The sequence below is a fragment of the Periplaneta americana genome, chromosome 7 (genome assembly GCF_040183065.1).
Source record: "Periplaneta americana isolate PAMFEO1 chromosome 7, P.americana_PAMFEO1_priV1, whole genome shotgun sequence".
Lineage (NCBI taxonomy): Eukaryota > Metazoa > Arthropoda > Insecta > Blattodea > Blattidae > Periplaneta > Periplaneta americana.
Window position 1 is genome coordinate 32,546,498 of NC_091123.1, and position 26,413 is coordinate 32,572,910.

General features: G+C 37.0%; 1 protein-coding gene across 5 annotated transcripts in view; it reads right to left on the reverse strand.

Moving 5' to 3' along the window:
- mnb (minibrain) overlaps window positions 1–26,413 on the reverse strand; it is a 401,856-nt gene that overhangs the window by 290,945 nt on the left and 84,498 nt on the right. The window contains exon 1 of one of the 5 annotated variants that reach the window (XM_069830564.1): window positions 16,242–16,385. The exons of the other annotated variants lie outside the window; for them this stretch is intronic. Coding sequence (XP_069686665.1) covers window positions 16,242–16,299 — 58 coding nt within the window. The 5' untranslated portion in view covers window positions 16,300–16,385. Of the gene's footprint in view, window positions 1–16,241; window positions 16,386–26,413 lie in introns of those variants that run through there. 5 annotated transcript variants of the gene reach the window in all.

Below are 26,413 nucleotides of genomic sequence, written 5' to 3' on the forward strand. Positions count from 1 at the left end.
CAGAAATGGAGACTAGAGCGCAGTGATACATTAGCCTACACACTTCTAGAAACACACCAACAAATGGAATTTCGTCGTCCAGTCGTAAAACTATTTTGGAGTATTGGACATTTTCCAAACGACTTTCTTCCTACCGACAACATTTCTGAAAATAAGAGCGGCATTAAACAGTAATACCGTTAATCACACCTCAGCCTGTTCACGTAGGTGTAACACAATTTACCAAACACAAATAGACAAAATACACGAGTTCAGGAAATCTGAAGAATCCAGGCATAGTTTATTTCTGTATTTTCGAAAAAAAAAAATATATATATATATATCTGTGTGTATACAAACACGTAGAGAAGGTCCCCCAGTCCCGGACAGCTCCCAATATCGGACAAACATAGTTCAGCTATGCCCGGCAGATGATAGATGGCAACTATGTATCGTTACAGAGTATTTGTTGATTCACTGCATTCGACAGGTTGAGACACGTGTTAGGCCTCTATAGTGAATGTTTTAGTGTGAGGTGTATGTTTTTCAAGTGTTATGTCGTATTTTCTACACTTTCTACTATCTCTTGAGGTGACCGTAGCATTTGTTATAATATGTAGTTACTGGATTGTATATTAAAAAGGCTACCTACTATATAATTGGTTTTGATCTGCGAGTGATAATGATGTGGAAGCGGGAAATTTTAAGTAAGAGCGCTGGTCATCCAGTATCGGACAGTATCTGTTCCCCCAGTACCGGACAAAATAATTTAATTAAGAATAAGATTTCATAGCCTACTCTTATTTCAAGACCTTTGTTCTGACGTGGAAATTAATAAGAGAGGCAAATGGGAAGAGAATAATGAAATGTTCATTGCAGAAAGTTGTGGAAGAGGGGATCACTATCAGAGAGGTAGCTGCTCATGTCTCTGTTCTTGAAATACTTTAGTTAAGGAACTAAAATCAGGAAATTCAATAAAATTAATACAGTGCAAATCTGGCAAAGAAAATGGAATCATACAAGAAAACTATCGATTTAACATAAGATGAAACAGACTGCATAATCTGTTTGGAAGCAAGTGATGAATCCTGGGTACAGTGAACTTTATATGCAGATTGGGTGCATTTGGACTGTACCAATTCAGATAATATTGATTGTTTTGTATGTGATCATTGTCAGTAAATCCAAATACTGTCTCACATAATATATGGATCATATGAGGTAACGAAAAGGCAGAACATAGGAAATATTGTAGAATGCTGGGTTTGCAGTGAAAAACTTGCCCTTGGGCAAACACTAAATGAAATGAAATGAAATAATCAGTGTATTCAAATAATGTGGCAAAGAATTGTTGTGGTATCAAAAACGTTCACTGCTGATTCAAAATGCTTTCATGCTTATATTTTGTTTTAAATTGTATGAAAATGTTGTTTACTGTATGTCCGATACTGGGATCCATTTTTTTGCTGTACTGTAATATCAAGCTTGTTTAACTTTAATTTGTTTATCTAATTTGACTTATCTGTATTGTAAGAGTGAAGTCAATTGATTATATCTGCAGTACTAATATTGTAATCATTTACTTAAATTTTCCATAACTGTTGAAAAGGCTTAAGTGTCCGGTACTGGGAGACCATTCCCTATTCATTATCGTTTCGTTTTTACTTAGCCACGTTATTCAGAAATGATGATATTTTAAGAATAAAACATTAGCTGAAGTTGCTTAGACTTTTCAACGACCCGTTTGATCGTGCACCGTAGAATCCTGACCTGGCTCTCTGCTATTACCGCTTGTGCCTGCACCTCGAAGTTTATACGAGTTCGAGAAAGCTCACAGCGTTCCGTATCTTAGCGGTGAAGAATTACAACGACTATCTTTGATTAGGGCATTCAATCGCCTCATTTCATATACACATACAAAAACAACAGGTTGCAAGGTTTACATAATAAATCGTTTGAATTTTTCTCTCTCATTAATGGTCGATCTGCCGGTCCTTACTTTCCGAACAGTCGTCATATTTTGTTCAAGATACCCTACTGTATACAAAGTTGTCACAAAAATACAGTTAACAGTGTTCTGAAGAAAAAAACACATACACAGTTGATCAAGAACAAGACGATAGTTGGTGGTTCCCCCCCACCCCCTAGGGAATTTTGCTATCCAATACGACTGTATTGCAATATTACCTTGTGCACGTTCTCATATTTGATCTTTCCTGTCGATGTACACAGTGTAGATCCAGATGTCGAATCGTATAGACATTTATCAAGTATGGTTGTCGTATTTCTTCGCTTTACTACTATATTCTTTTCCGTGAATCTTGTATTTTGTACACAAATCTAATCCATGAATCATAGTAGGTCTAAAGCTGCCCAAGATCATCTTTCCTATCACAAACTACACATTGAGCTTCACAATTTGAACATGAAGTTTCGACGAGAAAAATATATTCACGCGAAACGGTCAAGAATAATGAGTCAATAGATTATAATAAATAAAATTGAGAAAATTATCAAAAGCCATGAATTGAATACGACTGAATATACTGTACTATTCAAGCCCAAATGCAATAAAATTAGAAAATCAATACAGAACAGTTTACAACGAAAGGTCACCTGTGTATGCAGTACGGTCCCAAACGGCACTACCCCTAGCCATAGCGACCACTTCACTGACAAGCTAGTTTCGCCGGTTGCCGACTGTGAAAGGCGGTGTACGAATGTGATTACAACAGACTACATACTTAACCTGTTACTAGAATGCTTTTTTATTTGTTCATTTTTTCTTTCATTGAATTCTTTTTAGTTCATATGTTTTTGTGAGTTCTTTTTATTATTATATTTGTCATCACAGTGTTGGTCTAACGCTGTGGACTAACGGTTAGCATGGCCGACCGTAAAATGATCGGGCCCGTGTTCAAATCCTGGTGGAGACAAGTTACCTGGTTGAGGTTTTCCCGAGGTTTTCCCTCAATCTATTAAGAGCAAATGCTCAATAGCTTGCGGCGCTGGTCCCTGGACTCTTCGATGGCATTATCACCTTCATATTATTCAGACGCTAAATAACCGTGACAGTTGATAAAGCGTCGTAAAACAACGAATTAAAAATCTCAGTATTAATTCTTAAAACATGTGAAAGTTGTGCAGAAAACATTTCTCAATGTATGAAAAGAAAATAATTTGTTATAGAAAGTGAAGAAATAAATGACACAGGAGCATATTCTCATGATGTTCGTATTATCTTGTCATCCTTTACTTCAGCGAATGTTGCTGCACAAAGCTCATCGAAGCTTTATCTTCTACGTACAACAGTGTTGCTCCTTACTGCATGTCTAGAGTCGACGGCAATTCGGAAGGTGGTTGTCTGCTAGCGTTTGCGTCGAGAGAGACAGAGAGAGCAAGGCAGCGTACAACATTGCCACATCTTAGTTCACGAGCACGTGCAATACAAATAGCACAGGATATAATTTAAATCATCAAAAGACAATAATGGCCTTAGCCGTTGATTACTGTAAGCATGACACCAAACAAACCCTCTTTCCTTCACTAACAATATTCTTTGCACGGTTCTCAATCCCACACCACATGCTTCTGCAGTAGTTTCTTGCATGTTGGCAACGTTGCTGCCAGCATCAAGATGGCCGGCAGCATTCTGCTCGTTAACGTTTTTAAAATAATTATACACCTTAAACACTATTTTCCGCGCCTGCTTGTGTAATACTTGTCTTTTTACAATCTCTTCTTCCATTTATTTACCTTATATACACACAGTAAATGTTAGTTTTACGTATTCAATGCATTGAAACATTCACACGTGAACAAACGAACTCGGGAGGTGCTTGTTATAGACTGATTCTGATTGGTTCTACTGTAAAAGGTTGTGACGTCACATACCAGAAATGCTACGGCGCATATAGAAGCTAACCGCCTTTCGAAATGCCGTCTAGTCTATAAGAAAAAGTTAAAAATCTAAAAAAGTTCCAATTTTCGAATGGGTAGATCCATATAGATCGAGCTCATGAAAGTTCAACGAAATAGGTGTCCGGAATACAGTAGACTTTCCTTGTTAATATCGTACAAATCAAATTTCGACACTAAATTTAAAAACGTAAAATTGCCATAATCACACTGAGAAAGACTTAAAATCTCCTACCGAGTAACATCCTTGAATTGATCACCGGCATAGCTACAGAACCGATGCTACGCTCGGGCATGGGTTCGAATTCCTTTCGCGATTTTTCGGAAGGTCCTTCCAAACTACCAGGTAATCGAATGCGAATCTTCGGTCTCATCTCGTCAAAATAACATCATAAATTTAATACACATTAAATAAACTCGTAGTTGATACAGCGTTGTCAAAAGCAATTTTATAGAAATATCCCTCAATTATCTGAATATAAAATACTTTTATATCTTTCATAGAGAATTATTTCTCAAAAAGCAACATGTTCTCTCCCCTTACATTTCTCATAGAGACCGCATACTCAAGACTAAGACGTGTGATGATTTCTTTAATACCCGGCAACCATCAAGTTTGTTTTCGAAAAAGGAATAAGTACTAAACGTCATTATCATGAGGTGAAGGATTGCATGCAAGCGTCAGAGATATTCAGGCGTGAAGAAGCATGTAGCATCTGGCAAGTGTGTTACCTAAATATACCTACTTGCAAAACACCGCCAATGCTTTCAAGTCTCGGCCGCGCTATGGGCAATGCCCTTGTATTACATGTAAGAAACTTCGCAGCTACGGCGAGTTGCAATGTTAACTAGCAACTTGAATAAAATGTCGCTATTCGTCACGTGTTTATGTCGATACAGCAAGCCCTATCAATTTACAGAATACACTGTTGACCCACTACGAAAAAAAAAAAAAGTGATACTGTTAGGAAATAAGTGCTATTCCGCCATATTCACATGTTTGGTTTCAAATGATAATACGAAGCTTCGAGCAGCAGTAATAAAAGTACAGACAGCTTCGAAAGTAATGCCTCCTACTTTTTTTTTCTAGAATATTAATGACGCTGCGAAAATCATATTGACATATGAAAGTTTAGCCTTTAAACAATTTATTTTTACTCCACAAAGTCAATTCTAAATAATATCTCTGTATTCCTGATCTGTTCAAGAACACAGTCCAACAATTTTTAGTAGTACTTATTTAACCTGGTAGAGATACGGCCATCAGACCTTCTCTGCCCCTCTACCAGGGGATTACAACTATAATATGAAGAGTAAAATTACAATTAATATTAAATTTACAATTACAATTACAATAAAAATTAAAGTACGACAAGATTACCTGATTAATGAAAGCTAGACAATTTATCATAGAAGTTAAGAACAAAGAATATTTTTGTTTTTACTGAATTACAAATTAAACCTAGAATAACAAAATTCTATAGTGATGAAATTACCATATATTGAGATATTTGGTGATAGATTAAGAGAACTATTTACAAGAAACCATGACTGAACGAGTCTCAATAAACTACTGACCAAGTGCCTAGTAAGTTTGCGTTTGAATTCAATTTTATTTCGACAGTCTCTGATGCTAGCAGGTAACGAATTCCAGAGTCTTGGCAGGGCTATTGTGAAAGAGGATGAGCATGAGGAGGTGCGATGGGATGGTATTGTTAGTATTGTTTCATGGCGAGAGCGTGTGTTCAGATTGTGGTGGGAAGAAAGGTAAGTGAAGAGAGACGACAGGTACGAAGGAAGAGAAGAGTTCAAGATTTCGAAGAGAAGGAGAAGTGAATGTAAATTTCTTTTCTTAGGTGTAGGTCGGAACTCATAACAAATTGTAATGTTTGAAGAGTAAACTCAAACACATCTAAAATACAGAGATAGATGGCAATCACTTTCAAAATGTCTTCTTAAATAGTGGTCAGGTTTCATGACTACTCGTCAATTGCGGCTCGTTTTCCTAAGTCACAGTACATGAATGGATACCGACCAATGCATAAGAGAGGACGATTCGAATCTCCAACCTAATTTTCTTTTGCTTTGTTAATTGCTAAGGTTCAACAATTTTCACGTAAATAAATTAAACTCCTCTATTGAATTTCAGTTGCTCATATGTTTACAAACATCCTCTGTGGACACAAGCTATGAGTCTCGTATGTTATTAACGAGAAAAGATTTTTTAAACATGTGATATTCTATACACGAGCAGCAACGTAGTAATGAAAAAAATATTTATTAGAAAAGTATAAAATAAAAAAAGAGAAAGTACACAGATTCATCTGTGGTAAAGATGATCTAATAGGTAACAAAAAAACAATCCGAGAACAACAGCGTTTTAGTCCACACCTGTGGAGTAACGTTTAGCGCGTCTGGCCGCGAAACCAGGTGGCCCGGGTTCGATTCCCAGTCGGGACAAGTTACCTAGTTGAGGTTTTCCCTCAACCCAATATGAGCAAATGCTGGGTAACTTTCGGTGCTAGACCCCGGACTCATTTCACCGGCATTATCACCTTCATCTCATTGAGACGCTAAATAGCCTAAGATGTTGATAAAGCGTCGTAAAATAACCTACTAAAAACAGCGTTTTAGAAAGTCATTTTCATGTCTGTCCGTCTAGATCTACAGGGTGTATCAGATCAGTATCAGATCATGTTACACAGAAAGGGAACGGGTTCGGTGGTCTAAAGCTATGATATTTGCTTAATATACTTATAGCCAGAAACGCGTTATGTAAGCGGTAGCATGTCACAGGAATACCGACACACCGAATATACCTGGGCTTGCTTCATGGAGACAGCTTTACACAAATTGTCTTGGCCAAATTTACGTACGCAGGCAGAGTTATCAGAGGTACGTATTCATCTTGGGCTTGGTATACAGTACTACTTACAGTGTGTATTTCTTTGAAAGTATAAGTTTCTATTCATGACAATTATGAAATGAAATTGGATTGGACGTGATCGCCTTTATTGTTCACATTATTAAGCAATTAAGAACAAGTGGGTTTGTGAAAATAATAGTGCCGTAGGATCAGAAACAAACGAAACTTCGGAGGCTCTTACCACTCACATGACGCGTTAGCGGTCATATGTAGCCTACCGCTTTCGGTCTGTGTAAGATCATTTCTGATACACCCGGTATAACGCAAGTATTAACATTTAACATGTATTAACAAATGTTAATATTAAATTAGTAAGTCATAAGACTGAACATTTTTAACATTATTTATTGAGTATTTAATAACTGACTTATCTGAAAATCAAAACATGAATTGTAAACTAAATAACTTAGTTGTTTGTGACTACTTTTCAAACCCTATGATTTTGTAAGCTTATCTAGAGTCGATGAAATTGATGAAAACGGGATGGTATTTTGGCCAAATAAATCCAAGAATTCGCAATGATATTTCCTTATATTCGCATTACAGTTGGATAACACTTATGGAAAAAACCAACAAGCAGGTACTCAGCTCAAGCATGAATCAAACGCACACTCGAACGCAGTCTCGAATCATTTGGCAAACGCGCTACCACCTGGCTGAAGGAATAATAATTCTGTACACATTTTTTAGAGAAAAATAAAGTCTCCTTTTTTTCTGCCGGAAACGCTAGACTTAAGTAGATTTTGCAAACTCAAGTGTATGTACATTTACTCAAAAATAAATATCATATTCTTAGAAGGAAAAATCCTTCTATTCGTATGTAGGCTTAAACAGATGCGTGTATAAACAGTATTTGTAGTATCCCAAGCAATTCACTCATTGTGAATTTATATATCGTCTTGAGGAGCATACCCACGACTCCGGTATATTAGGAAAGACATCGGAAATGTTTTTTACTGCCAAAAATTTCTTTAACGAGTGTACACACAAATTCAATTCCTTTGCCTGTACATTTACGTAGTTAAGATCTAACAAATATGTTTACAGATAGGCCTATACTACCTACACCATTTCAATAATCGTATCTAAAACAAAAATTCCGAAAAAGTTAGGAGCCGATTTTAAGCATTTTTTTTCTTTTGTTCCGTTCCACTAAATAAATATCTATTTAATATCTGCGTTCAAAAAATAAATTATGGTATTCGTAAAAGGCAAAATCTTTCCGTTTGTATATACTTACACTCTAGTACAGACGATAACACTTATAGGCCTACGAACTTTAGTTAGAAACTGATGTAACTCAATTATGACTTTATATCGTCTTGAGCAGCGTACCGACGACTGGCGGTATATTCTAAAATACATCAAAAATTAGTTTTTCACTAATAATATTTCTTTTTTCAGCAAATGTACACACATATCGTAATTCCTTTGCATGCATAATTATATAATTAAGTCCTGACAAATATTTTTATCCGGCATACAAGTAAGAAGAAAATCCGTTACAAAATAAAATTATGAACCAATAAAGAAAAAATTTTCTCAAAACAATAAAAATAAAGTGCCGGTCGAAACTGATTGCAATTATTTGCTTCTTATTTAAGATAGATTGAATAATCAATACTCTTTGAATGCAACCCAAATGTTATATTTAACTACTATCCTATGATGCTCATGGTATAATTACTGCTTTATCTAATCGGATTGGGGACATTTGTTTATTACTGGCAATTTCATTAATATTAAATTTTGGTAGATGGAATTATATTTATTATTTGGAATTATTAAAGGGTAGATTTGAAATATAAATTATTTCTTTTCTCCTAACAATTTCAATAAAATTATTCATTCATTGTTTTCCGGTCAAGGGCAGGTTTTTCACTGCAATCCCAGCATTCTCTAATCTTCTCTATTTTCCGCCTTCCTCTGAGTCTCCGCATCCGATCCATATATCTTAATGGTGTCTATCATCTGATATCTTCTTTCGCCCCGAACTTTTCTCCCGTTCCGGTAAACTGTTATAATCTAATGTAAGGGTCGATTTTGTTTACTTTTATTATTCCATTCCACCAAATGAAGATCAATTTCATTTTTGTGTGAGGTAAATTACGTTAAGTTAATTACTACTAAAACGAATCAATTTCATTCAGTAATCTAGTAGAAATCACTTTTTTGGCATAAGGATTACTGACAACGTGTATTTCGCGAAACATTTTTACAGCATCACATTTTGCACAATAAAGAAATTAAAATAACCAATTTAAGCAGCACAAGCAATATCCTATGAATATAAAATGTAATCTCAATCATGGAAACCAAAATACTTTCAACATGATGCACAGTGAGTGTTTTATGGAACTTAACTTTGATCATCTCGTACACAGGTGAAAACCATTGGAAGCTTTGAAATAGTGATGCAGTACCCTCAACTCCCACAAAGTGTGAATCCTTTACCTCGTACGTCTAATAGTACAGAGGAATAGCTGTGGCATGCAAATCCAATTGCCGTGGTACTGGCGTCTAGAAGCTCCAGTGGTGATGATGGCATTCGTTCTTTCTAGTCTATACAGACTGACGTCATTACATAGAACATGAGAGAGTTCCACACACAAGTCGAACTTCCAGTACAGTCATCCTCAGTCAAAAACGTCTCTACATTCTCAGCCCCCAAAATTTAATTTATGAAGTAATGTGTACAATTCCAGTTATCACAGCAGTATCCTAACATAACCAAAAACAAATCCTTTAAACAACACAAGAAATTAAATATTACAAAACAATTTTCTTTTGAAATTTCAGAACAATAATTTATTGTTCTCTCAAACAAACTGCAGTAGGCTATATATTAATATGTCATTTCTAAATATGTCTAAAAATTAATACCGTGTAAATCGAATACAATTTTTTCATTCCACAATTTTCATTGTAACTAATGTAACTGATAACTTACGTATTTTTGCGTCAAAATGCGCGCATCAATGTCAACATGCCTTTGTTTGAAAATCCACATGCTTCACACCACTTTCAACCGCTTGCACCAGAACGACAATTTTAGTTGAGAAAAATAAGAAACTTGTTTTCGACGAAATTATCGTCTATGGTTTATTTTCAATTACATTATCCAAAATATATACATATGAAATCATTTATTATCTACCAAAGCGAAATAATCTGGTTTTCTGAAATGCACAAGAAACACTTCTTTACGATGCCAAGAAATCAGATATTCGACTTCCATTTATAAATTTCTTGATTAAAGTTTTCTCATTAATTTTGCGCCATTCCACATAATAGTTATTTATGACACGTGTCAAAATAATATTTTATTTTGCTGTAGGGATGTTTGAGAATTGAAGCCGCAGGCTGAGTGAAGCAACCCTACGAGCAAAATAATATCATTTTTATCGTACACTAGCGTTTAGACATCCCTTCTTCCATGCTGATATAGAAACAATTCCCACAACATATCCACTGCTGTATTCCCTCTCTTTGTAATAGTGAATCTTTATCACATTTAAACCCAGCATCCACCTGGGTGGCGCAGTTGATATAGCGTTGGCCTTCTGTCCCCAAGGTTGCGGGTTCGATCCCGGCCTAGGTCGATGGCATTTAAATGTGCTTAAATGCGACAGGCTCATGTCAGTAGACTTACTGGCATGTAAAAGAACTCATGCGGGACAAAATTCCGACACACCGTCGACACTGATATAACCTCGGCAGTTGCGAGCGTCGTTAAATAAAACATAACATTTAACATTTTTAAAGCCAGCGGTGGAATGGCTCAGTGGTAGAGCATTCCACTATAAATCGAGATGTCACCGGTACAAACCCACAAGCCCCCTAATTTGTTATAATTAATTTTAATTCGTGTTCCATATATTGTTACCAATGAAGTTGAAGTAATATATTTCATTTGTGTACGTCTCTTAACGAAAAACAGTCATTTATAAAAGAAGGACTGGCATTGTTTCAACCGCTTTATTGATCGGTTGCGGTTGCTGCTGTGTGACATCTGATGGAAAATAATCAACAATAGCCGTGAACAATTGAAAGTCAGGTTAAAACACTTTCCGCACTAGCATTAAAAGTACTTTTCGCACTAGTGTTAAAAGTGCTTTTCACACGCTACCATATGATAGTAATTTTTAACACTACTGCCTAGCGTCAAAACATCTATCTTTAGGAATGGTTGTCTAAACAATTATGCACATATATTTTTTGACTCACTTAAGTAGTGGTTTAAATGTTAAAATACATTACTGTTTTATTAACATCCCAACGGAATTCTTAATGAGCTGAAATGGAAAGCTCCCCTCAAACTGTGCACAACAGAGAGACAAATATAAAAAATAGCTGCTGACAGTAACTCCAAAATGTAACCACTTACTTGGAATGTTGCGTTAATAAACGGCGCGTACTTTGAGACAATAGTTGAGCTATCATCCGACTATCTGCTCACGGCCAGGGACTACTCAATTTCGCAATAATCTTTTACTCAAGCTTCAATATTTCAAACTTATAGCCAAATTTTGTATGTATCTACTATGTAACTAAACACTGTGAGCTGCCTAAGGAGAGGTTTCGATATAAGCTCATTAACAGTTCCTTTCTGAGAATAATACTTCATTTTGAGAAGTCAGGGACATAGGCCTTAGATAATATTTAATTTCATATATCATTTCTCTTAAGAAGTTATTTTTCGTTAGATACGAACGGTAATGTTTCAATTGTCACTATATTCTATGTACGAGTAGTACAAAAAATCACGGAGAAAATTGTTCTACTCTATTTGAAGTAAATTACCACTGTAATGCTGATTTCAAACAGCCCCATTAATTTTTTTACTAAAATAATTACATTCCATGCTTATTATACCAAGCTGAATTGACTCGTGGATATTCAATACGAACGAAACCCCTCCAATAGTTCACGACAAATCGCTGTACACAGAAGAGAGGGATTGCCCGAATCCACTCTTTCTGTGTCAGTGATGCTGAAAATGTGTATTTATGGACACTCGAATATAAAACGGATGTATATAACTATGAAGAGCAAGTAACTAATCCTCCAATACAGATTGCGGCCCAAGTTTCGTTTGCCTGGCGTTTGTAGCCAGGAACGAATTCACACTGCATATTTTGATACTTCAATATGTCCCCCTGATTTCTTGGAAACTCAATTTTATTACTCTATTTCAGTATCTTTCTCATCGTTCTATTTCCTTATCTTCTACATACAGGCTAAAGTCTCATCCGTTTGGGGAGACATAAAATCGCAATGAAAATTTCTTGTTGTGCGTGCGTGCGCGCGAGTGTGTGTGAAATAATTTTAGTTTTGTCCTTCAAATTTGCCGAAATTTGAATGAACAAATGTAATATTTTTGTATTCCTTTTTAGAACGAAATGTTATATTTCTTCGGATCAAATTTCTGCATATTTAAAGGACAAAACTACAAAATTCTTTCAATTATTATCATAATAAACCGCTCTCTTTAATTGACTGAGCATATTGGGTATTAAATCAATGGCTTTCCAAAAACAAGCTATGAAATGCTTCGTATAAAACAATTTTCATCTCGAAAAGGAAGCAAAAACAAGGAAAACTGTATTGAACTTTTTTGTTTGAAATGTCTCAAAGAACAATCCCCTGAAATTAATTACATTACTTACGGTTCACCCTGTATGTAGACTATATATAAAGAGTGGACACACACAGTCCTGATGAGAAAGAATAGTAATATGCATTACAAGAGCGGTATGTTGAAGTTTTCATGTTCGAAAAAAAGTTTGAAAAAGCGAAACGTAGTTGAGCTTTTTTAATTTCCGAGAATTGAAAGAAAAAACATACCGCTCGTGTATCGTACATTATTTTGTGCGAAGATCGTTTATTACATACCTGAAAGAGGAATATCTAATCAGTTGCAATGAAACCTCCATTTTGGTTTCTGTTCAATGACGGCAAATTTGCAAAACAAAAATATCTATCTTCAACATTGTTGCTTTAAAATGTTTTCTGTGTTTACTATACTCCAGCAGGCCGTGATATACGTCTGTATTTCCCCCCCCCCCAGTCTATGATGAGTCTGGGATCTTGTTGATTTTTTCACGGCTTCCTTAATGTTACTTGCATCACGAATGCAGTAACTTTAGTGGAGTTGTAGAGTTTATAGTTTTGCAAATATTTAAAAACAATAATTAACGGTGCAATTTAGGTGAAATTGCAGTGGTAAGTTTCCAATTTATAATTATCGCTATATTGAACGTCTCTAAAAATAATATGTTAAAAGCCTAAAGCAGTAAAATCAATATGTCACTTAAGCGGTAAGAAGAGGGAAATTGTTATGTGTGTTCGGTTGGGAATACTGAATGTGGAATTTTAGACTTTCCGCGGATTAGTTTTGTGAGGAAACCAAGCAAATACGATCTCGCAAAAATAAACTTTCACATCTCTGTCATGAAATCTGTAGACACAAATGCTATCACTTAAGCCACAGCCAAGGATATCAGATATAGTTTGTACTCATCCGAGTATGCAATATGTTGTTGTTGGTCAATTGTCCGAAGACAGGTCTGAACTTCACAAGTGATACCAATAAGGCACCACTTATGAGGCAACTAGGCCAGGAGATAATGGGGTAGGGTGGCCAGTTCCTTTACCCCTCCATAGCATACATCGCCGACTAGCTACATATTACACTAGTTAATTGCAGTATAATCGGTAGAAAATAGAGATCAGCAGAAACCAGTAACAATAAACATGTCCGAACGAACGACAGAAGCCATACTCATTGTCAACTCATTACATAGTCTCGGGAAGCCTTTCTGTGTCCAGACATTGGCTATTCTTAGCAATATACGCTCATTTTTCCTTCTTTGACGTAAAAGTATATTTTTATGCACCACATTAACAAGGGAGAGAATCTAGGGGGTAGATTAGGTTTTCAGGAAAAGACTGCTACTACCATACTATACAAATAAACAACAGAAAATAATGTACCGTGCGCTTGCAAAACAAAATCGTATACGTGATTTTCATGGAAAGAAACCTTTTCGACATCCCTTTCACCAAAAATGAGTTTTGGACATGCCATAATATGTTTATCTGCCTATATACAGCGAATTATCCTGAACTACAGGACGCATTTTATTGATAGTATCGACAAGTCTATTTACCCGAGAATTATGACAGATACGGAATTAAAATCTGGAGCAATTCTTGATGGGAGTGCACTTGATTGAACGCAACAATTTCACACGACTATCCACAAGTAGCATATATACAGGGGCTCTTGTTTACTGCACATGCGCAGTGTGTTGTATGCGAAACTTGTACAATAAGGAAGACCCAAATTCTATTTCCGTATCTGTACATAAAATGCAATAATGTTAATAAAATAGTTAACGAGTCCTTATATCAAATCAAAAACAGCGACTGTCTATTTAGTTTAAATCAAAGGCAACTGATGTGTACTATACTTCGGAATTAGTAAATAATAACTGTTACAATATTTTAAGTCAGGGATAGCCAAAAGCGACACATGTCCTGCCTCTACTCAAATCTAACGATGGCATCATAACCCCACCCTCTTCTTACTCTCTTCACTTCGTTAGAAGTAAGCAGCGGAAGTACACTTGTAATACTGTGTGTAGGATACTGTATTTCGAAATGTCTTTCAAAATAGAATACGAATAGGCAAAACCTTAAATTTTAAGAAGCATGGCAGGAACATTTTTTCTTTCCTGATCATATCGAAAACAGGATGCATTTCATTTGTTTTAAAATGTTAAATGGAACATAAAAGAACTATTATTCTTCTTGCCATAATGATTACCACGCCCTTACCTGTAAGTTGAATATTTTATTAATAACCAAACGACAAAAAGTATCGGCTTCTATATTTAGGTCGGGGTAAAATGGTTCGGCGTATTTTTTTCTAATTTGAAAAGTCTGCTGATGTAAAATGCGCCTTTTCTTTCATGGTGAATAAGAAAGGGATAAAGTGTATGTAGCTATTAAGTAGACTTACTATAAGGATATTATTTTGTATTTGTTTTCCAGTCACGATCCGTCTCTGCACTGTCGTTCACTGCATTACCTGTGGAGATACCCATCCACCCTCACTCGGCAATAATGGTGTGCGGGTTGTATTTCTATTACATCACCATTTCGTGACAATTCGCAATCACTGTTTTAGGTAATTTGTCAAGAGAGATATTTAAAGCTTTTAATTAATTTAAAATAATGTTGACAACATTTTGGTCCTTGTATTCCGATTATCTCTAATCATAGGAATAAACGCACAAAACTCACATTGACACTGTCTTGTGACTGACAAGGTTGAAGTTAGTTTTTCTCTGGGATCTCCCGTTTCCAAAACATAGGCATCGACATCATTCCGTCACCATTTCTCCACTTCATCAGCATTTCTCCGATCGTTGGTCGTCTTTCTTGTGAAGGAGATTAATTTGACACATTTTCTAGACACGTACAGCATCTCGGCACCAAATTATCTTCCATTTCGCTAAAAACATTTCTGAAATTTGTCTCATATACCATGAAATATTTCCTTACATCCAGTATGTAGCCAATACTGCTTCAACAACTTGACGTCGGTCAATTGAGCTGATAGATCAAAATCTCTTCTTCAAATCTGGCTAACGATTTGACGAGTGTCAGAGATTACGAACGCTGGGATGAAAATGAGATCTTAGGCAATCGTTAATAACCATTTTCAATTAGGCAGCTTGGCTTGATCATGGGTGGTGAAAATGGCCGATAATCCAAAACTACTTGTATACCTTATTTTATTTCAAGGAGTACAGTTCGGTGGCTCCTTTGAACACCCATTTACAGATTTATGACTTCCTACACAAACACCTCTGACAATTCCATCCTGTCCCCTAGTCCCAACATTGCACAGTTGTCACAATCCTGATGACCTTCGAAATTATGCAGTGAACCTGACGGGATTCTTGGAATTCGGAAAAGATGCGGCAACTCTGCCTCCACGTGGATTTGACGGGCACCTGTCAATTCTTCTGAACGAGGGTTGTGATTGGATACTAACAAGAAAAGACAAGATTTCCGTCATAGTATGAAAGACATTTATTTATGACAACCAATTAGTAGGGGGCAGTAGAAGGTCTGTCGGCAAAGTCCTTTCTATGAAACTGCACTCCATGAAAAAAAAATAGAGTATACACAAAACGGAACGAATTTTGTAATTTACACCCCCTGAGTTACCGAGACGTTAACATTTTGTGGTATGTCTGGGTCACTTATTACGGCTGCGAAGATTCAACCAGACATCCGAGCGAAGTGATCACTGCATCAGATTTTTGCCACGTCATTAGTGTTCTGCGGTCCGTTGTTCGAATGGCCAGAAGACGCAGAATGAGAGGGGAGGTGTTTTTATTACCTGCACCACGCTGAAGCACACAGGTCGGGCTGGCGGGCGGGCGGGCAGTCTCCTTCATGTGGCTGCCAGACGGCGTCTCCCGCTTCACCCCCGCCCAAACCTACGCCGTCTAGACGATCAATACGCATGCAACCCCAACCAACCCTCTCTCCACTCACCCCTTCTTGGACAGCAGCGCCATCGGGAGAGCGCTCCGCCAGGGCGAAGGATAGTCTGCAGAGAAGAGAGGTCGTGTGCTGTTACTGAAAAAACCCCAAACTGCGCAATTACACCAAGTAGTGTAGCTCATATATCGACTCTGCCTTTACCATCTTCACACAATCTTGTCCTAATAATCGCTTCTCAGACGAAAATCAAACATTGGACCGCAGAGTGGAAAACAAAATATTCTTATAGCGGAGGGAGAGAAAAAAAGGAGACTTGCATCACTCATTAACCCGTTAGTCTCCAGCCTAAAGCACGAAAAAGCAGTTTATAAATCGTTATCATATCCTTATCCAACACAGTTTTACTATTCGAAAATTATGATGGCAATTATAATACTTACTTACTTACTGGCTTTTAAGGAACCCGGAGGTTCATTGCCGCCCTCACATAAGCCCGCCATTGGTCCCTATCCTGAGCAAGATTAATCCATTCTCTATCATCATATCCCACCTCCCTTAAATCCATTTTAATATTATCTTCCCATCTACGTCTCGCCCTCCCTAAGTCTTTTTCCCTCCGGCCTCCCAACTAACACTCTATATGCATTTCTGGATTCGCCCATTCGTGCTACATGCCCTGCCTATCTCAAACGTCTGGATTTAATGTTCCTAATTATGTCAGGTGAAGAATACAATGCGTGCAGTTCTGTGTTGTGTAACTTTCTCCATTCTCCTGTAACTTCATCCCTCTTAGCCCCAAATATTTTCCTAAGCACCTTATTCTCAAACACCCTTAACCTATGTTCCTCTCTCAAAGCGCGAGTCCAAGTTTCACAACCATACAGAACAACCGGTAATATAACTGTTTTATAAATTCTGACTTTCAGATTTTTCGACAGCAGACTGGATGATAAAAGCTTCTCAACCGAATAATAACAGGCATTTCCCATATTTATTCTGTGTTTAATTTCCTCCCGAGTATCATTTATATTTGTTACTGTTGCTCTTAAGGGCACTAGTTCGTTAAAAAGACTAAAAATTTGTTTTACAAATATTTATGTCGTTGCATTGCGCATTGGCTTGTGAACGGGTAGATTCAATCAATCCAACCATTAAAAAATTCCTTGTACTGCAAACAGACTGTGGCATAAAGTTCTATCATATCATTATTTTAAGATATGTGGATCATATGCGGAGACTAAGAGGAAGGCAGAAAATCGTATGTTACAAAAGAAGGTTAATGTACAATCAATGTCACCAGTTGTCAGAACTAAAGAACTGTCGTAAGCATAGTGAAAAGTGTAAATGCGACATCAAAAGACACTGGAAGGAAAAGTCAATGTAATAATTCAAGTATAGATTTAACAATAAATCTTGTGCAACATAACACCAAATTAAAACGCGAAGTTCTCATAGGATATAACCAGCATACTTCAAAATAGCCAAATCCCGATTCACACTAACTTAGCCTATACAAAATTTCAGAACTGGTTTTACTGCTGTTTAGTCAACTTTCTGAAGACACGTTTGAACCTCATAAGTATCACCAATAAGACATCACTCATGAAGCAACTAACCCAGGATATTATGGGGTAGAGTGGTCGGTACCTTTCCACCTCTATTATATACATCGCTGACTAGTAACTTATTACACTAATCATAATGCAGATGTATACAAACAACTGTTCTTCCTCTGACACACAACGTCGAGACTCTATTGCCTCTAGCTATATTCTTTTTTTTCCAACAGAATTTCACCTTCGCTCAGCACAATAATGAAAGAATAGATCACCTGTATGACTCACTAAAACATTTTCTGCCTACTAATATATAAATATGTACTAAAAAAGTTACAGAAACATTACATTATGAACACATATAAATATGACACATAAGGCATAATTGCAATTATTATATGATGTTTGTTTAAAAGGGAGAAGTGAACAATAACGAGCCCTGAAAGAATACTTGATGATAAATTACAGTATAGACGTATTTATTTTTTGGGGTTGCTTTTAATTTTCACAAAAAAAAAAAATGGCAAAATTTAATGAATACCGTAGACCTACATTAAAAAACAAAAAGTCGGTACTGCCTGTTCAAACAAAACGCTTAAGGGTGATACAGACTCAGAAACAAAAATTAGCTGATTTTACTAAGTTCCAGTTACAACGCATTGCGCATGTGCCGTGAACAAAGGGGCCTAAATGTATGCAACTTGTGGAGTGTCTTGCGAAGCTTGTTGCCTACATAAAGGAGGACTGCTACCAGGATTCGGCCGATTTTTTTAAATTTATCTGTACATTTATTCCTGTAACACATCATAGAGGCCCGAGGGTAACGGGAGGTTAAGGCTTCTACCTTTATAGACACAAATAAGATCAGCAAGCAAAGAAGTACATATGGGAACACGCTGATTTTTGTTTTCGCTTGAAACTTACGGTACCCATATGCCCATTTGTTTAACTTTGCCCACATAATGTCGTACGATGGTTGACTGATCGCATTTCTTCCCGAGCCTCAGAGGTGGAACATCGTGGATTAAAGCGTTTAAACGATCTTCTTGAACCTGAAGAATCATTCAAGTCAAAATGGCCCTCTTTGAAAGGAGAAAATCATTTCGTGTCGTATATTTCCCATGGCATTCTCCTCATAAGCGATACACATTGTTCCAGCGGCCTCCGGTGCCTTCATTCTTCGGTTAAAATCAAAAGGGTATGTCCGAAACGTTTTTCCCTCCCACCTATTTGACACTCCATTTTCTTTAGCCTGTAATTAACACAAACTTTCTTAAAAATTGAAGAATTCAAGACGTATTCAGTAACAGAATACTACTGGGTGTTCAGTTCAAAATGTGTCATGGCTCGCTATATGCCGTCATGTGGCTAGCCGATGAGCCTAAAGAATTCAATCTTCTTACACTCCGCAGAGGCATATTACCTATGTGCCAGAGAAGTTGCCTAGCAAGTACGGCGTTCATTCTGAAGAGTACTTACCGATACGTACGGTAACGCTGGTAGTGGCAGGAATGTGAACTGTTTGGAAACATATACTGAGGTGAGTTTTTTCCTTAATGTCGGGATATGGGGAGAGGGTTAAGACGATTACTTACGTATTTGTTGACATTAACTTCGACGGTCAACATGGACACGGAGCATTTGATTTGTACTGTGGAATGTTGCCGTAAGCAACCTATGATAGCAAATACCCTGAGTACGACATGGCCGCGCAAAACACAGTTCGAAAGAGGTTATTGTAGCACACAGACTTTACAGGCCGCCATCTGTTGCTACGACGTTCAAGTTATACCGTACACGTTTTCAAGTTCAGATTGAACGCCTTGATTAATAGGCAACTTCTCTGACATAAAAGCTGAAACTCGCTTCAAATCGCTGACTCACAATAGTGACGTCATGACACACTTTGAAATGAACATCCAGTATAACACTAGAGTGACAAGTGGCAATTTCCAAACAAGTTTCTATAAAAGTCTTAATGCCATGGGAAAAAAACACTATGAACTTATGCATCAACCTTAGGGTTCTACAATCTGAATATTGCTTACACACATTAAAAAAAAAGAAAATATTGAAATGATGATAAAGATTAAATCATACGAGCCCCTCGTCTAAAAATACCAGTCATAGAGTACCGATACTTCCGAAACCGCTGAGTTTGAAAACGAAAAATTCTTTCGTTCATAGTGATTGTTTGAAAGCCTACACTCCGAATATTATTATTATTATTATTATTATTATTATTATTATTATTATTAATGTTATAATTAATAAAGCTGCATTTTCATTACAAGCTATTAATAAAGGCTAAGCTTCAGCGACTCATCACAACACATGTTCATCTTGTTTAGGCCTATTTCAATTTACAATCGCCATGTAGGCCTATACGTACTGCCACAAATGTCACATGCAGTATAAATAGTGCCAAAATCTACCTCTCTATTACAAAGTGAAGTTAATCCAATGAGGCGTTGTACAGAGGGAAGGGATGCAGCAACAACCAGATTATCAGGATTCTGCACAGAATTGTAGAAAATTCAGATTATCCGGATAATAGCGACCAAGCAAATCCTAATAAATGTGTATATTACAAGCGTTTATACCCTTACAAATGAGATGTGGTATGTATCTACTAAATATAATAACTAACCTATGTGTAGGGTGCGGCACTAATCTCAGTCGGTATAAACTAAATCGAGTAAATTGAGCTTTTAAGCTCCACCCACCAGTGCGAGGCGACAATAGTGCATTCTGAAAGACCCTATGTTTATCTCGCGTGGTTTGATCTTCAAATGTTTTTAACCAGAACACAGAACTTTTGTTTAACGTTAATGATGTGCGTTTACTGAACGCAATTTTCTCTTGCGGAACACGCCTACAACGTTATTCCAGTTCTTATAGCTGATTCGAAATTAAGACACTAACTAGATGGACTAGATCAATATAAATGTAAACGGTGACGTTTTGTGAGTGGTGCAGTTTCTCGCCAATTACAACTGAGGTTGGGTAATTTTGAGACAGAAAACGTGAAGCACGTGTAAAATAATTATGAAATACGTCCCACCCCGGATTTCTCAACTATTCCCACTGAAGGGCACGTTTGTCCATACGAGACCATGGAGAGTAAGTCTACGGCGGAAATGTTCAGGTTATGCACTATCTACCAAAAAGTACTTGGGCACTGTTTTTGCCCCTTTAGAACCTCGTGGTACCACCTATTGTTGCTATAACAGCAGTCACCCTGTCAGGCATGCTCTCCACTAGTTTGTGTAGGGTATCCACTGGAATGCGTCGCCATTCCTCTTGCAATATGGCACTCAGTTGGACAATGGAAGTTGGCCGAATTTCCCGAAACCTCAATCGCCGGCCCAATTCATCTCAAAGGTCCTCAATGTGATTGACATCAGGACTCTGTGCAGGCCAGTCCAACCGGTGAACATTATTGTCTGCATACCACTGCATAGTAGGAGCCGAAATATGGCACCTAGCACGTAAAATCCTGGGTGCCCAATTACTTTTTGGTAGATAGTGTATATGAGAAGTGATTAACTATTGTATAGGATTGAGATGAAGGCGGGTCGTGGTCCTCATAAGCGGTACTACTCCAGTATTCGTCACGAAAAATCCAAGTCAAAACAGCCGGACCATAGGATCGAACCCCGGATATGCTGAATATAAGGAAAGAGCGGTGAATACTACGCGATCGTATTCGGATGTAGAATACGTTAACGTATTGAAAACGGCCACCAATTAAAACAACAAACACTTAGCATTATTTAAAGAATACGGCAATCTACGACATGACTACAGTTTTACATTCGTGCTGAAGGTGGACAATTTGAGCACTTTCTGTGACGTAAGCAGTATCACATTACTGACATATAAACACGACTGCAACTTGGAGGCAAGATCATATGGTACGTATTGTATTGTTTTTGTCTCTCCTGTCCGCCAATGAAGTGGGTCACACATGTTACGAAACATCCTGCATATTCAGAGCTCTTCATGGAAGTGAACATCTCTTGTACTCATTATACTGATATGTGATTTCTACCATACCGCCTAAGTACAACAAATACGTAGGCCTATAATTTATTTAATTTATACTTCACTCCAGCTTTTGAAATGATTAAACCGAAAGCAAAGTTTTATCGCCTACATTCGAGGTACTGTTCACAAATATTGGCTTAGGATTCAGAGTTTGTTCAGCTCCTTGAGGTTGTCAACATCCATAAAGTAGGCCACCGGTGTAGCTCAGTCGCTAAGTCGCTTACCTGCCGATCCAGAGTTGCGCTCGCGTGAGGTTCGATTCCCGCTTGGGCTGATAATCTGGTTGAGGTTTCCCCCCCCCCGAAGTTTTCCCCAACCGTAAGGTGAATGTCACGTAATCGATGGTGAACCGTCGGCCTCATATCACCAAGTACCATCTCGCCATCACAATTCTATCGTTGCTAAATGACCGAGTAGCTGATACAGTGTCGTTAAATAACCAAGTAAAAAATATGAGTATTACGAAAGGTTTGAGTATAATTTAGTACTAATAACAGTAAAAATTAAAAAAAAAAAAAACTAACAGATTAAGCCTACATGTAGACGGCACAAAACAACTGACCTTACATGGTCTGGTAGTTTAGTTTTACTACACTGTTTCCAAAGACATGATGCCAATTTATTGCTAGCATTCAACATTTTTCACAGTAATGTCTCAGAGTATAGTTCGATTTTCTTTCAATATATCAAACCTGCACTTCCCTCTCAGCCACTGAACTACTTCCTATTTAGCCGCTTAAAAACTCGTTAACTAGTGCCACGACTGTAACACCGGAGACTGCGATTCAATACCAAATAAAGATCATGATTGTATCTTTCTTTGTTCTGCAAAGCCGTGATGTTACCTTTTTAATGCGACACGTATCTCTTTGACGTCAAAGCAGAAGCTGAGAAAAATTCTGCTTAGTACAAAGACTATTAAAGACTGGCCGAGTAGCGACATACCTCATGTCATGACTCACAAGTTGGCGCCAACTAAGGGATTCCCTATTGTCAGTCGTTCCGCAACAGGAATCCCTGAATTTGGTCTCATGACGAGTATTTTCCGTCGCTTCCTGCACCGATGACAATAATTATGAACCATAGATAAAATGTGAAATCACAGCAGAAGAAACGAAAGTACGCCTACCTTTTGAACCAGTCACACTTAAAACCTGGAAACAGTACAATATAGTATTACGTTAAAACCATACCACGTTCTAGAGTTTCCAGAGGAGATACCAACAGGTCTACATTATTCGCAGCCAGCTTTGCATCGTTAGGTTTCTTAATATATACATCGGTTTCAGTTCATACGCGAACAGAAGCTCTATCCAAGTATTAAACGTTATATATACTGTACTGAAATTCGCGCACACAGCATACATCGTGTGAATCCGTGATGAAAATGTTAATGACAAAAATTCGTCCGAAGAATTTTTAATTGCACAACTGGGCAACGATGAGCGACATACAATTTCTTAGTAATGTAATGTTTACAGTATTTGTCATTATAAGTAAAAAGCAATACAATAACAAAGAAATTCATCATCATCATCATCATCATCATTGGCATTACGGCCCTTATAGTTTAGCCTTAGCCTCCCTCAGAACATCCGACCAATCACTCCTGTCTAATGCTCGTGTTCTCCATCTTCTAATTCCAACCATAAACAATTTAATACGAAATTATGAAGGAACATAATGCAACCCGTGTGCGCCAATTTTGGGACAGTCTGCATAGCCTGCAATATTTACAGTATTTTTAGTCTTTGAAACGAATAAATCGAAGTGACGCGTTGTCGCCATCAGTCGAGGCTCTGTTGCCACATGCTGCTGTACAGTAGCGCGATTCAAAGTCTGTTCAGCAACTTAATAACATTACCAGTGCGAGTATTATAGACGGACTGCGTAATAATTTCAAGTAATAGTACTAACGATTTAATGACACATAAATCACCGCTGGTATATAAAGCCATTTACAAGTCATAAAGTCTGACACAGTAAGTTTCGCTACATTATTTTAAGATCATGTTGCCAATTTATTACTAGCAGAAGCATTTTTCATAAGAAATCCCAGTAAGATCCGTCCTATACATATATACGACGCTGTACTTGCTACATCTATAGCCCTCACTATACTCTCGCTCATTTATTACTTCAATTCGTCGGAAGAAGAGTATATACGTCAAGAAATATTGCACTCGATATTTTTACTCTTGTTTCTCCTGCATTATACCTTTCGCTGTTCAATAATTTTCTACGTCTTCATTATACTCACAACCTTAAATTACATTTCATATTCACTTGTTCGCACAGATCAACCTACAACGATCTATACGCACTTGTGTTTACACATATGTGAAATACAATAAAATAACAAAAAATACCGTGCAAAATACCGATAAAAATTGGGTAAAAAAATTGATATAGACTTCACAAGTATTATTTTACGATATTATCCACTTGACTAGGCGTTCTTCATGGCGTCCAAGCTGCAAATGACGCATAGTCAAGAAATCAAAGACGACACCGTTTTGAAAAGTCGTCTTCTTAATATCTGACTACCTACTCCTATAACCCTCACGCATTATAATCTACACTTCAAACTTAACATGGATGTCGCAAAGATATAGCGTTTTCAGATCACAATTTCTCGACTTAGCTATGAAAGTGGGTCTTCAGTGTATATCATAGCCAACAGTACTCGCGCTAGTATCTGTATGACATACAATACACCTAAGTTTGAATTTCGATCACACCTATCCATGGTGCCTGCAGAGGGGTCAAGAGATCACCTGATCCCCTAACCTCTCTCCCTAACCTTTTTGCAAAGACGGCGTTCTTTCAGTATCCTAAGAAGAGTAAAGACTTGGTTGAGACCTACCATGACCTAGAGCGGCTGGTTCAGGGGGATTTTAACTTGTATGATGTAAGCTGTATCCTCATAGAAGTTCCTTAGTTTGCTGCATTGGGTCGGAGTGTGGAAGCTGTGTTCCGAAGGGAATGATGGGAAGAAATTGGCTATGTTATGTGTGTTGTTAATCTGAGAATTTTAAGGAGATATTATGAATACCCATTATTAGCATTGACATTATTACTGAACTACAAAATCGTATGTTTGTACAGCCGATTTTTCAGTAGAAGATAAAGCAACATCTTTAGCCACATTTGTAAGTTGGTCAGTGATTAGATGTTGGCAAACCTGTTACGTTTGAATATTAAAGACACTGTCCGTTGATGTGAACAGATCGGGCAGCAGAGGGAATGTGTTGTCAATTGTTTCCAGTTTAATGTTCAATCATTATATTCATATCCACATGTCAAACCAAAAACTTATGCGGTATGCATATTATAGTTAAACATTTCATTTAAACTAATAAACCATTACGCTCCTTTGCTGAGTAATATGAAAAATACTGTACTAGTAGACTAATAACATTGCTTGTGTAATGGATACCAGTAATACCGATCGGGCTGTGTGACACGAGATGTACCCATTTTTTCCACCATTGGCTTTGCTGTAACATCGCTTCGATTGCTTCTCGAAAGCATACAAGAGTTGGAGTGTGTCTATGGGCTGGATGCTTTGCATGCTCAATATATGTACAGATACCTCCTCAACAACAAAAACAGCTTGCCATGAAGTCTGTCAAAAAGCTGTATAGTAGATACATTTGGATGAATAAGAAACGACTGCAGTTGCTATTAAGCGATACGTTGTTTATTAAAGTATAATGAATAATAAATATTATTATTTCATATTCGGATTACAGTTGTTTCAGGGTCTAATTTAGTCAAGTCCTTCCAATTTGCTAAAAAAAAAAAAAAGAGAGCTACAGTTAGTAAGAAAGTGAATTTATTTGAACTATTATTAAACTGTTAAGCTATTATATGGGAAAGCAATATTCTCAAATAGCTTGTTGCCTAATGAACAACACGTTCGAACAAATTCTAGCAGGTTCAGTAAATTAAAAATATAAATTTTAGATTTTGTCTCATTTGTTGGCATGTAGTGTAAAAACTATATTCACAAGGTTTATAATTAATCAATGGACAATTTTATAAATATTCATTGTTAATCTTACAATCCATAATTTTGTACTGTTACTCTCTGTTGTCTCCGTATAATATAAAGGAAATCACGAATGTATAACTCACTTACTTATGGCTTTTAAGGAAACCAAAGGTTCAAAATTACGTCTAAAATAAATTATGCAGTGTAGACCAAAAGGAGGCCGTGACAATGATATAAATAGTGTTGAAATCAAAGGTTTCTGAAATCTAATCTGTGTAAGTACATGACATGTGGTCACACCAACACATGTGAAGATAAATTAGTTACTAGCCGTTTAAATTTAAGCAGCACTGTATATAATATTAATAAAACACTGCATTCATACACAGAGACAAAATTATGGAAATAAGCAAATTGTATGTACATTTGCGTGAGTCACGGTACTTGATAACAATCAACATG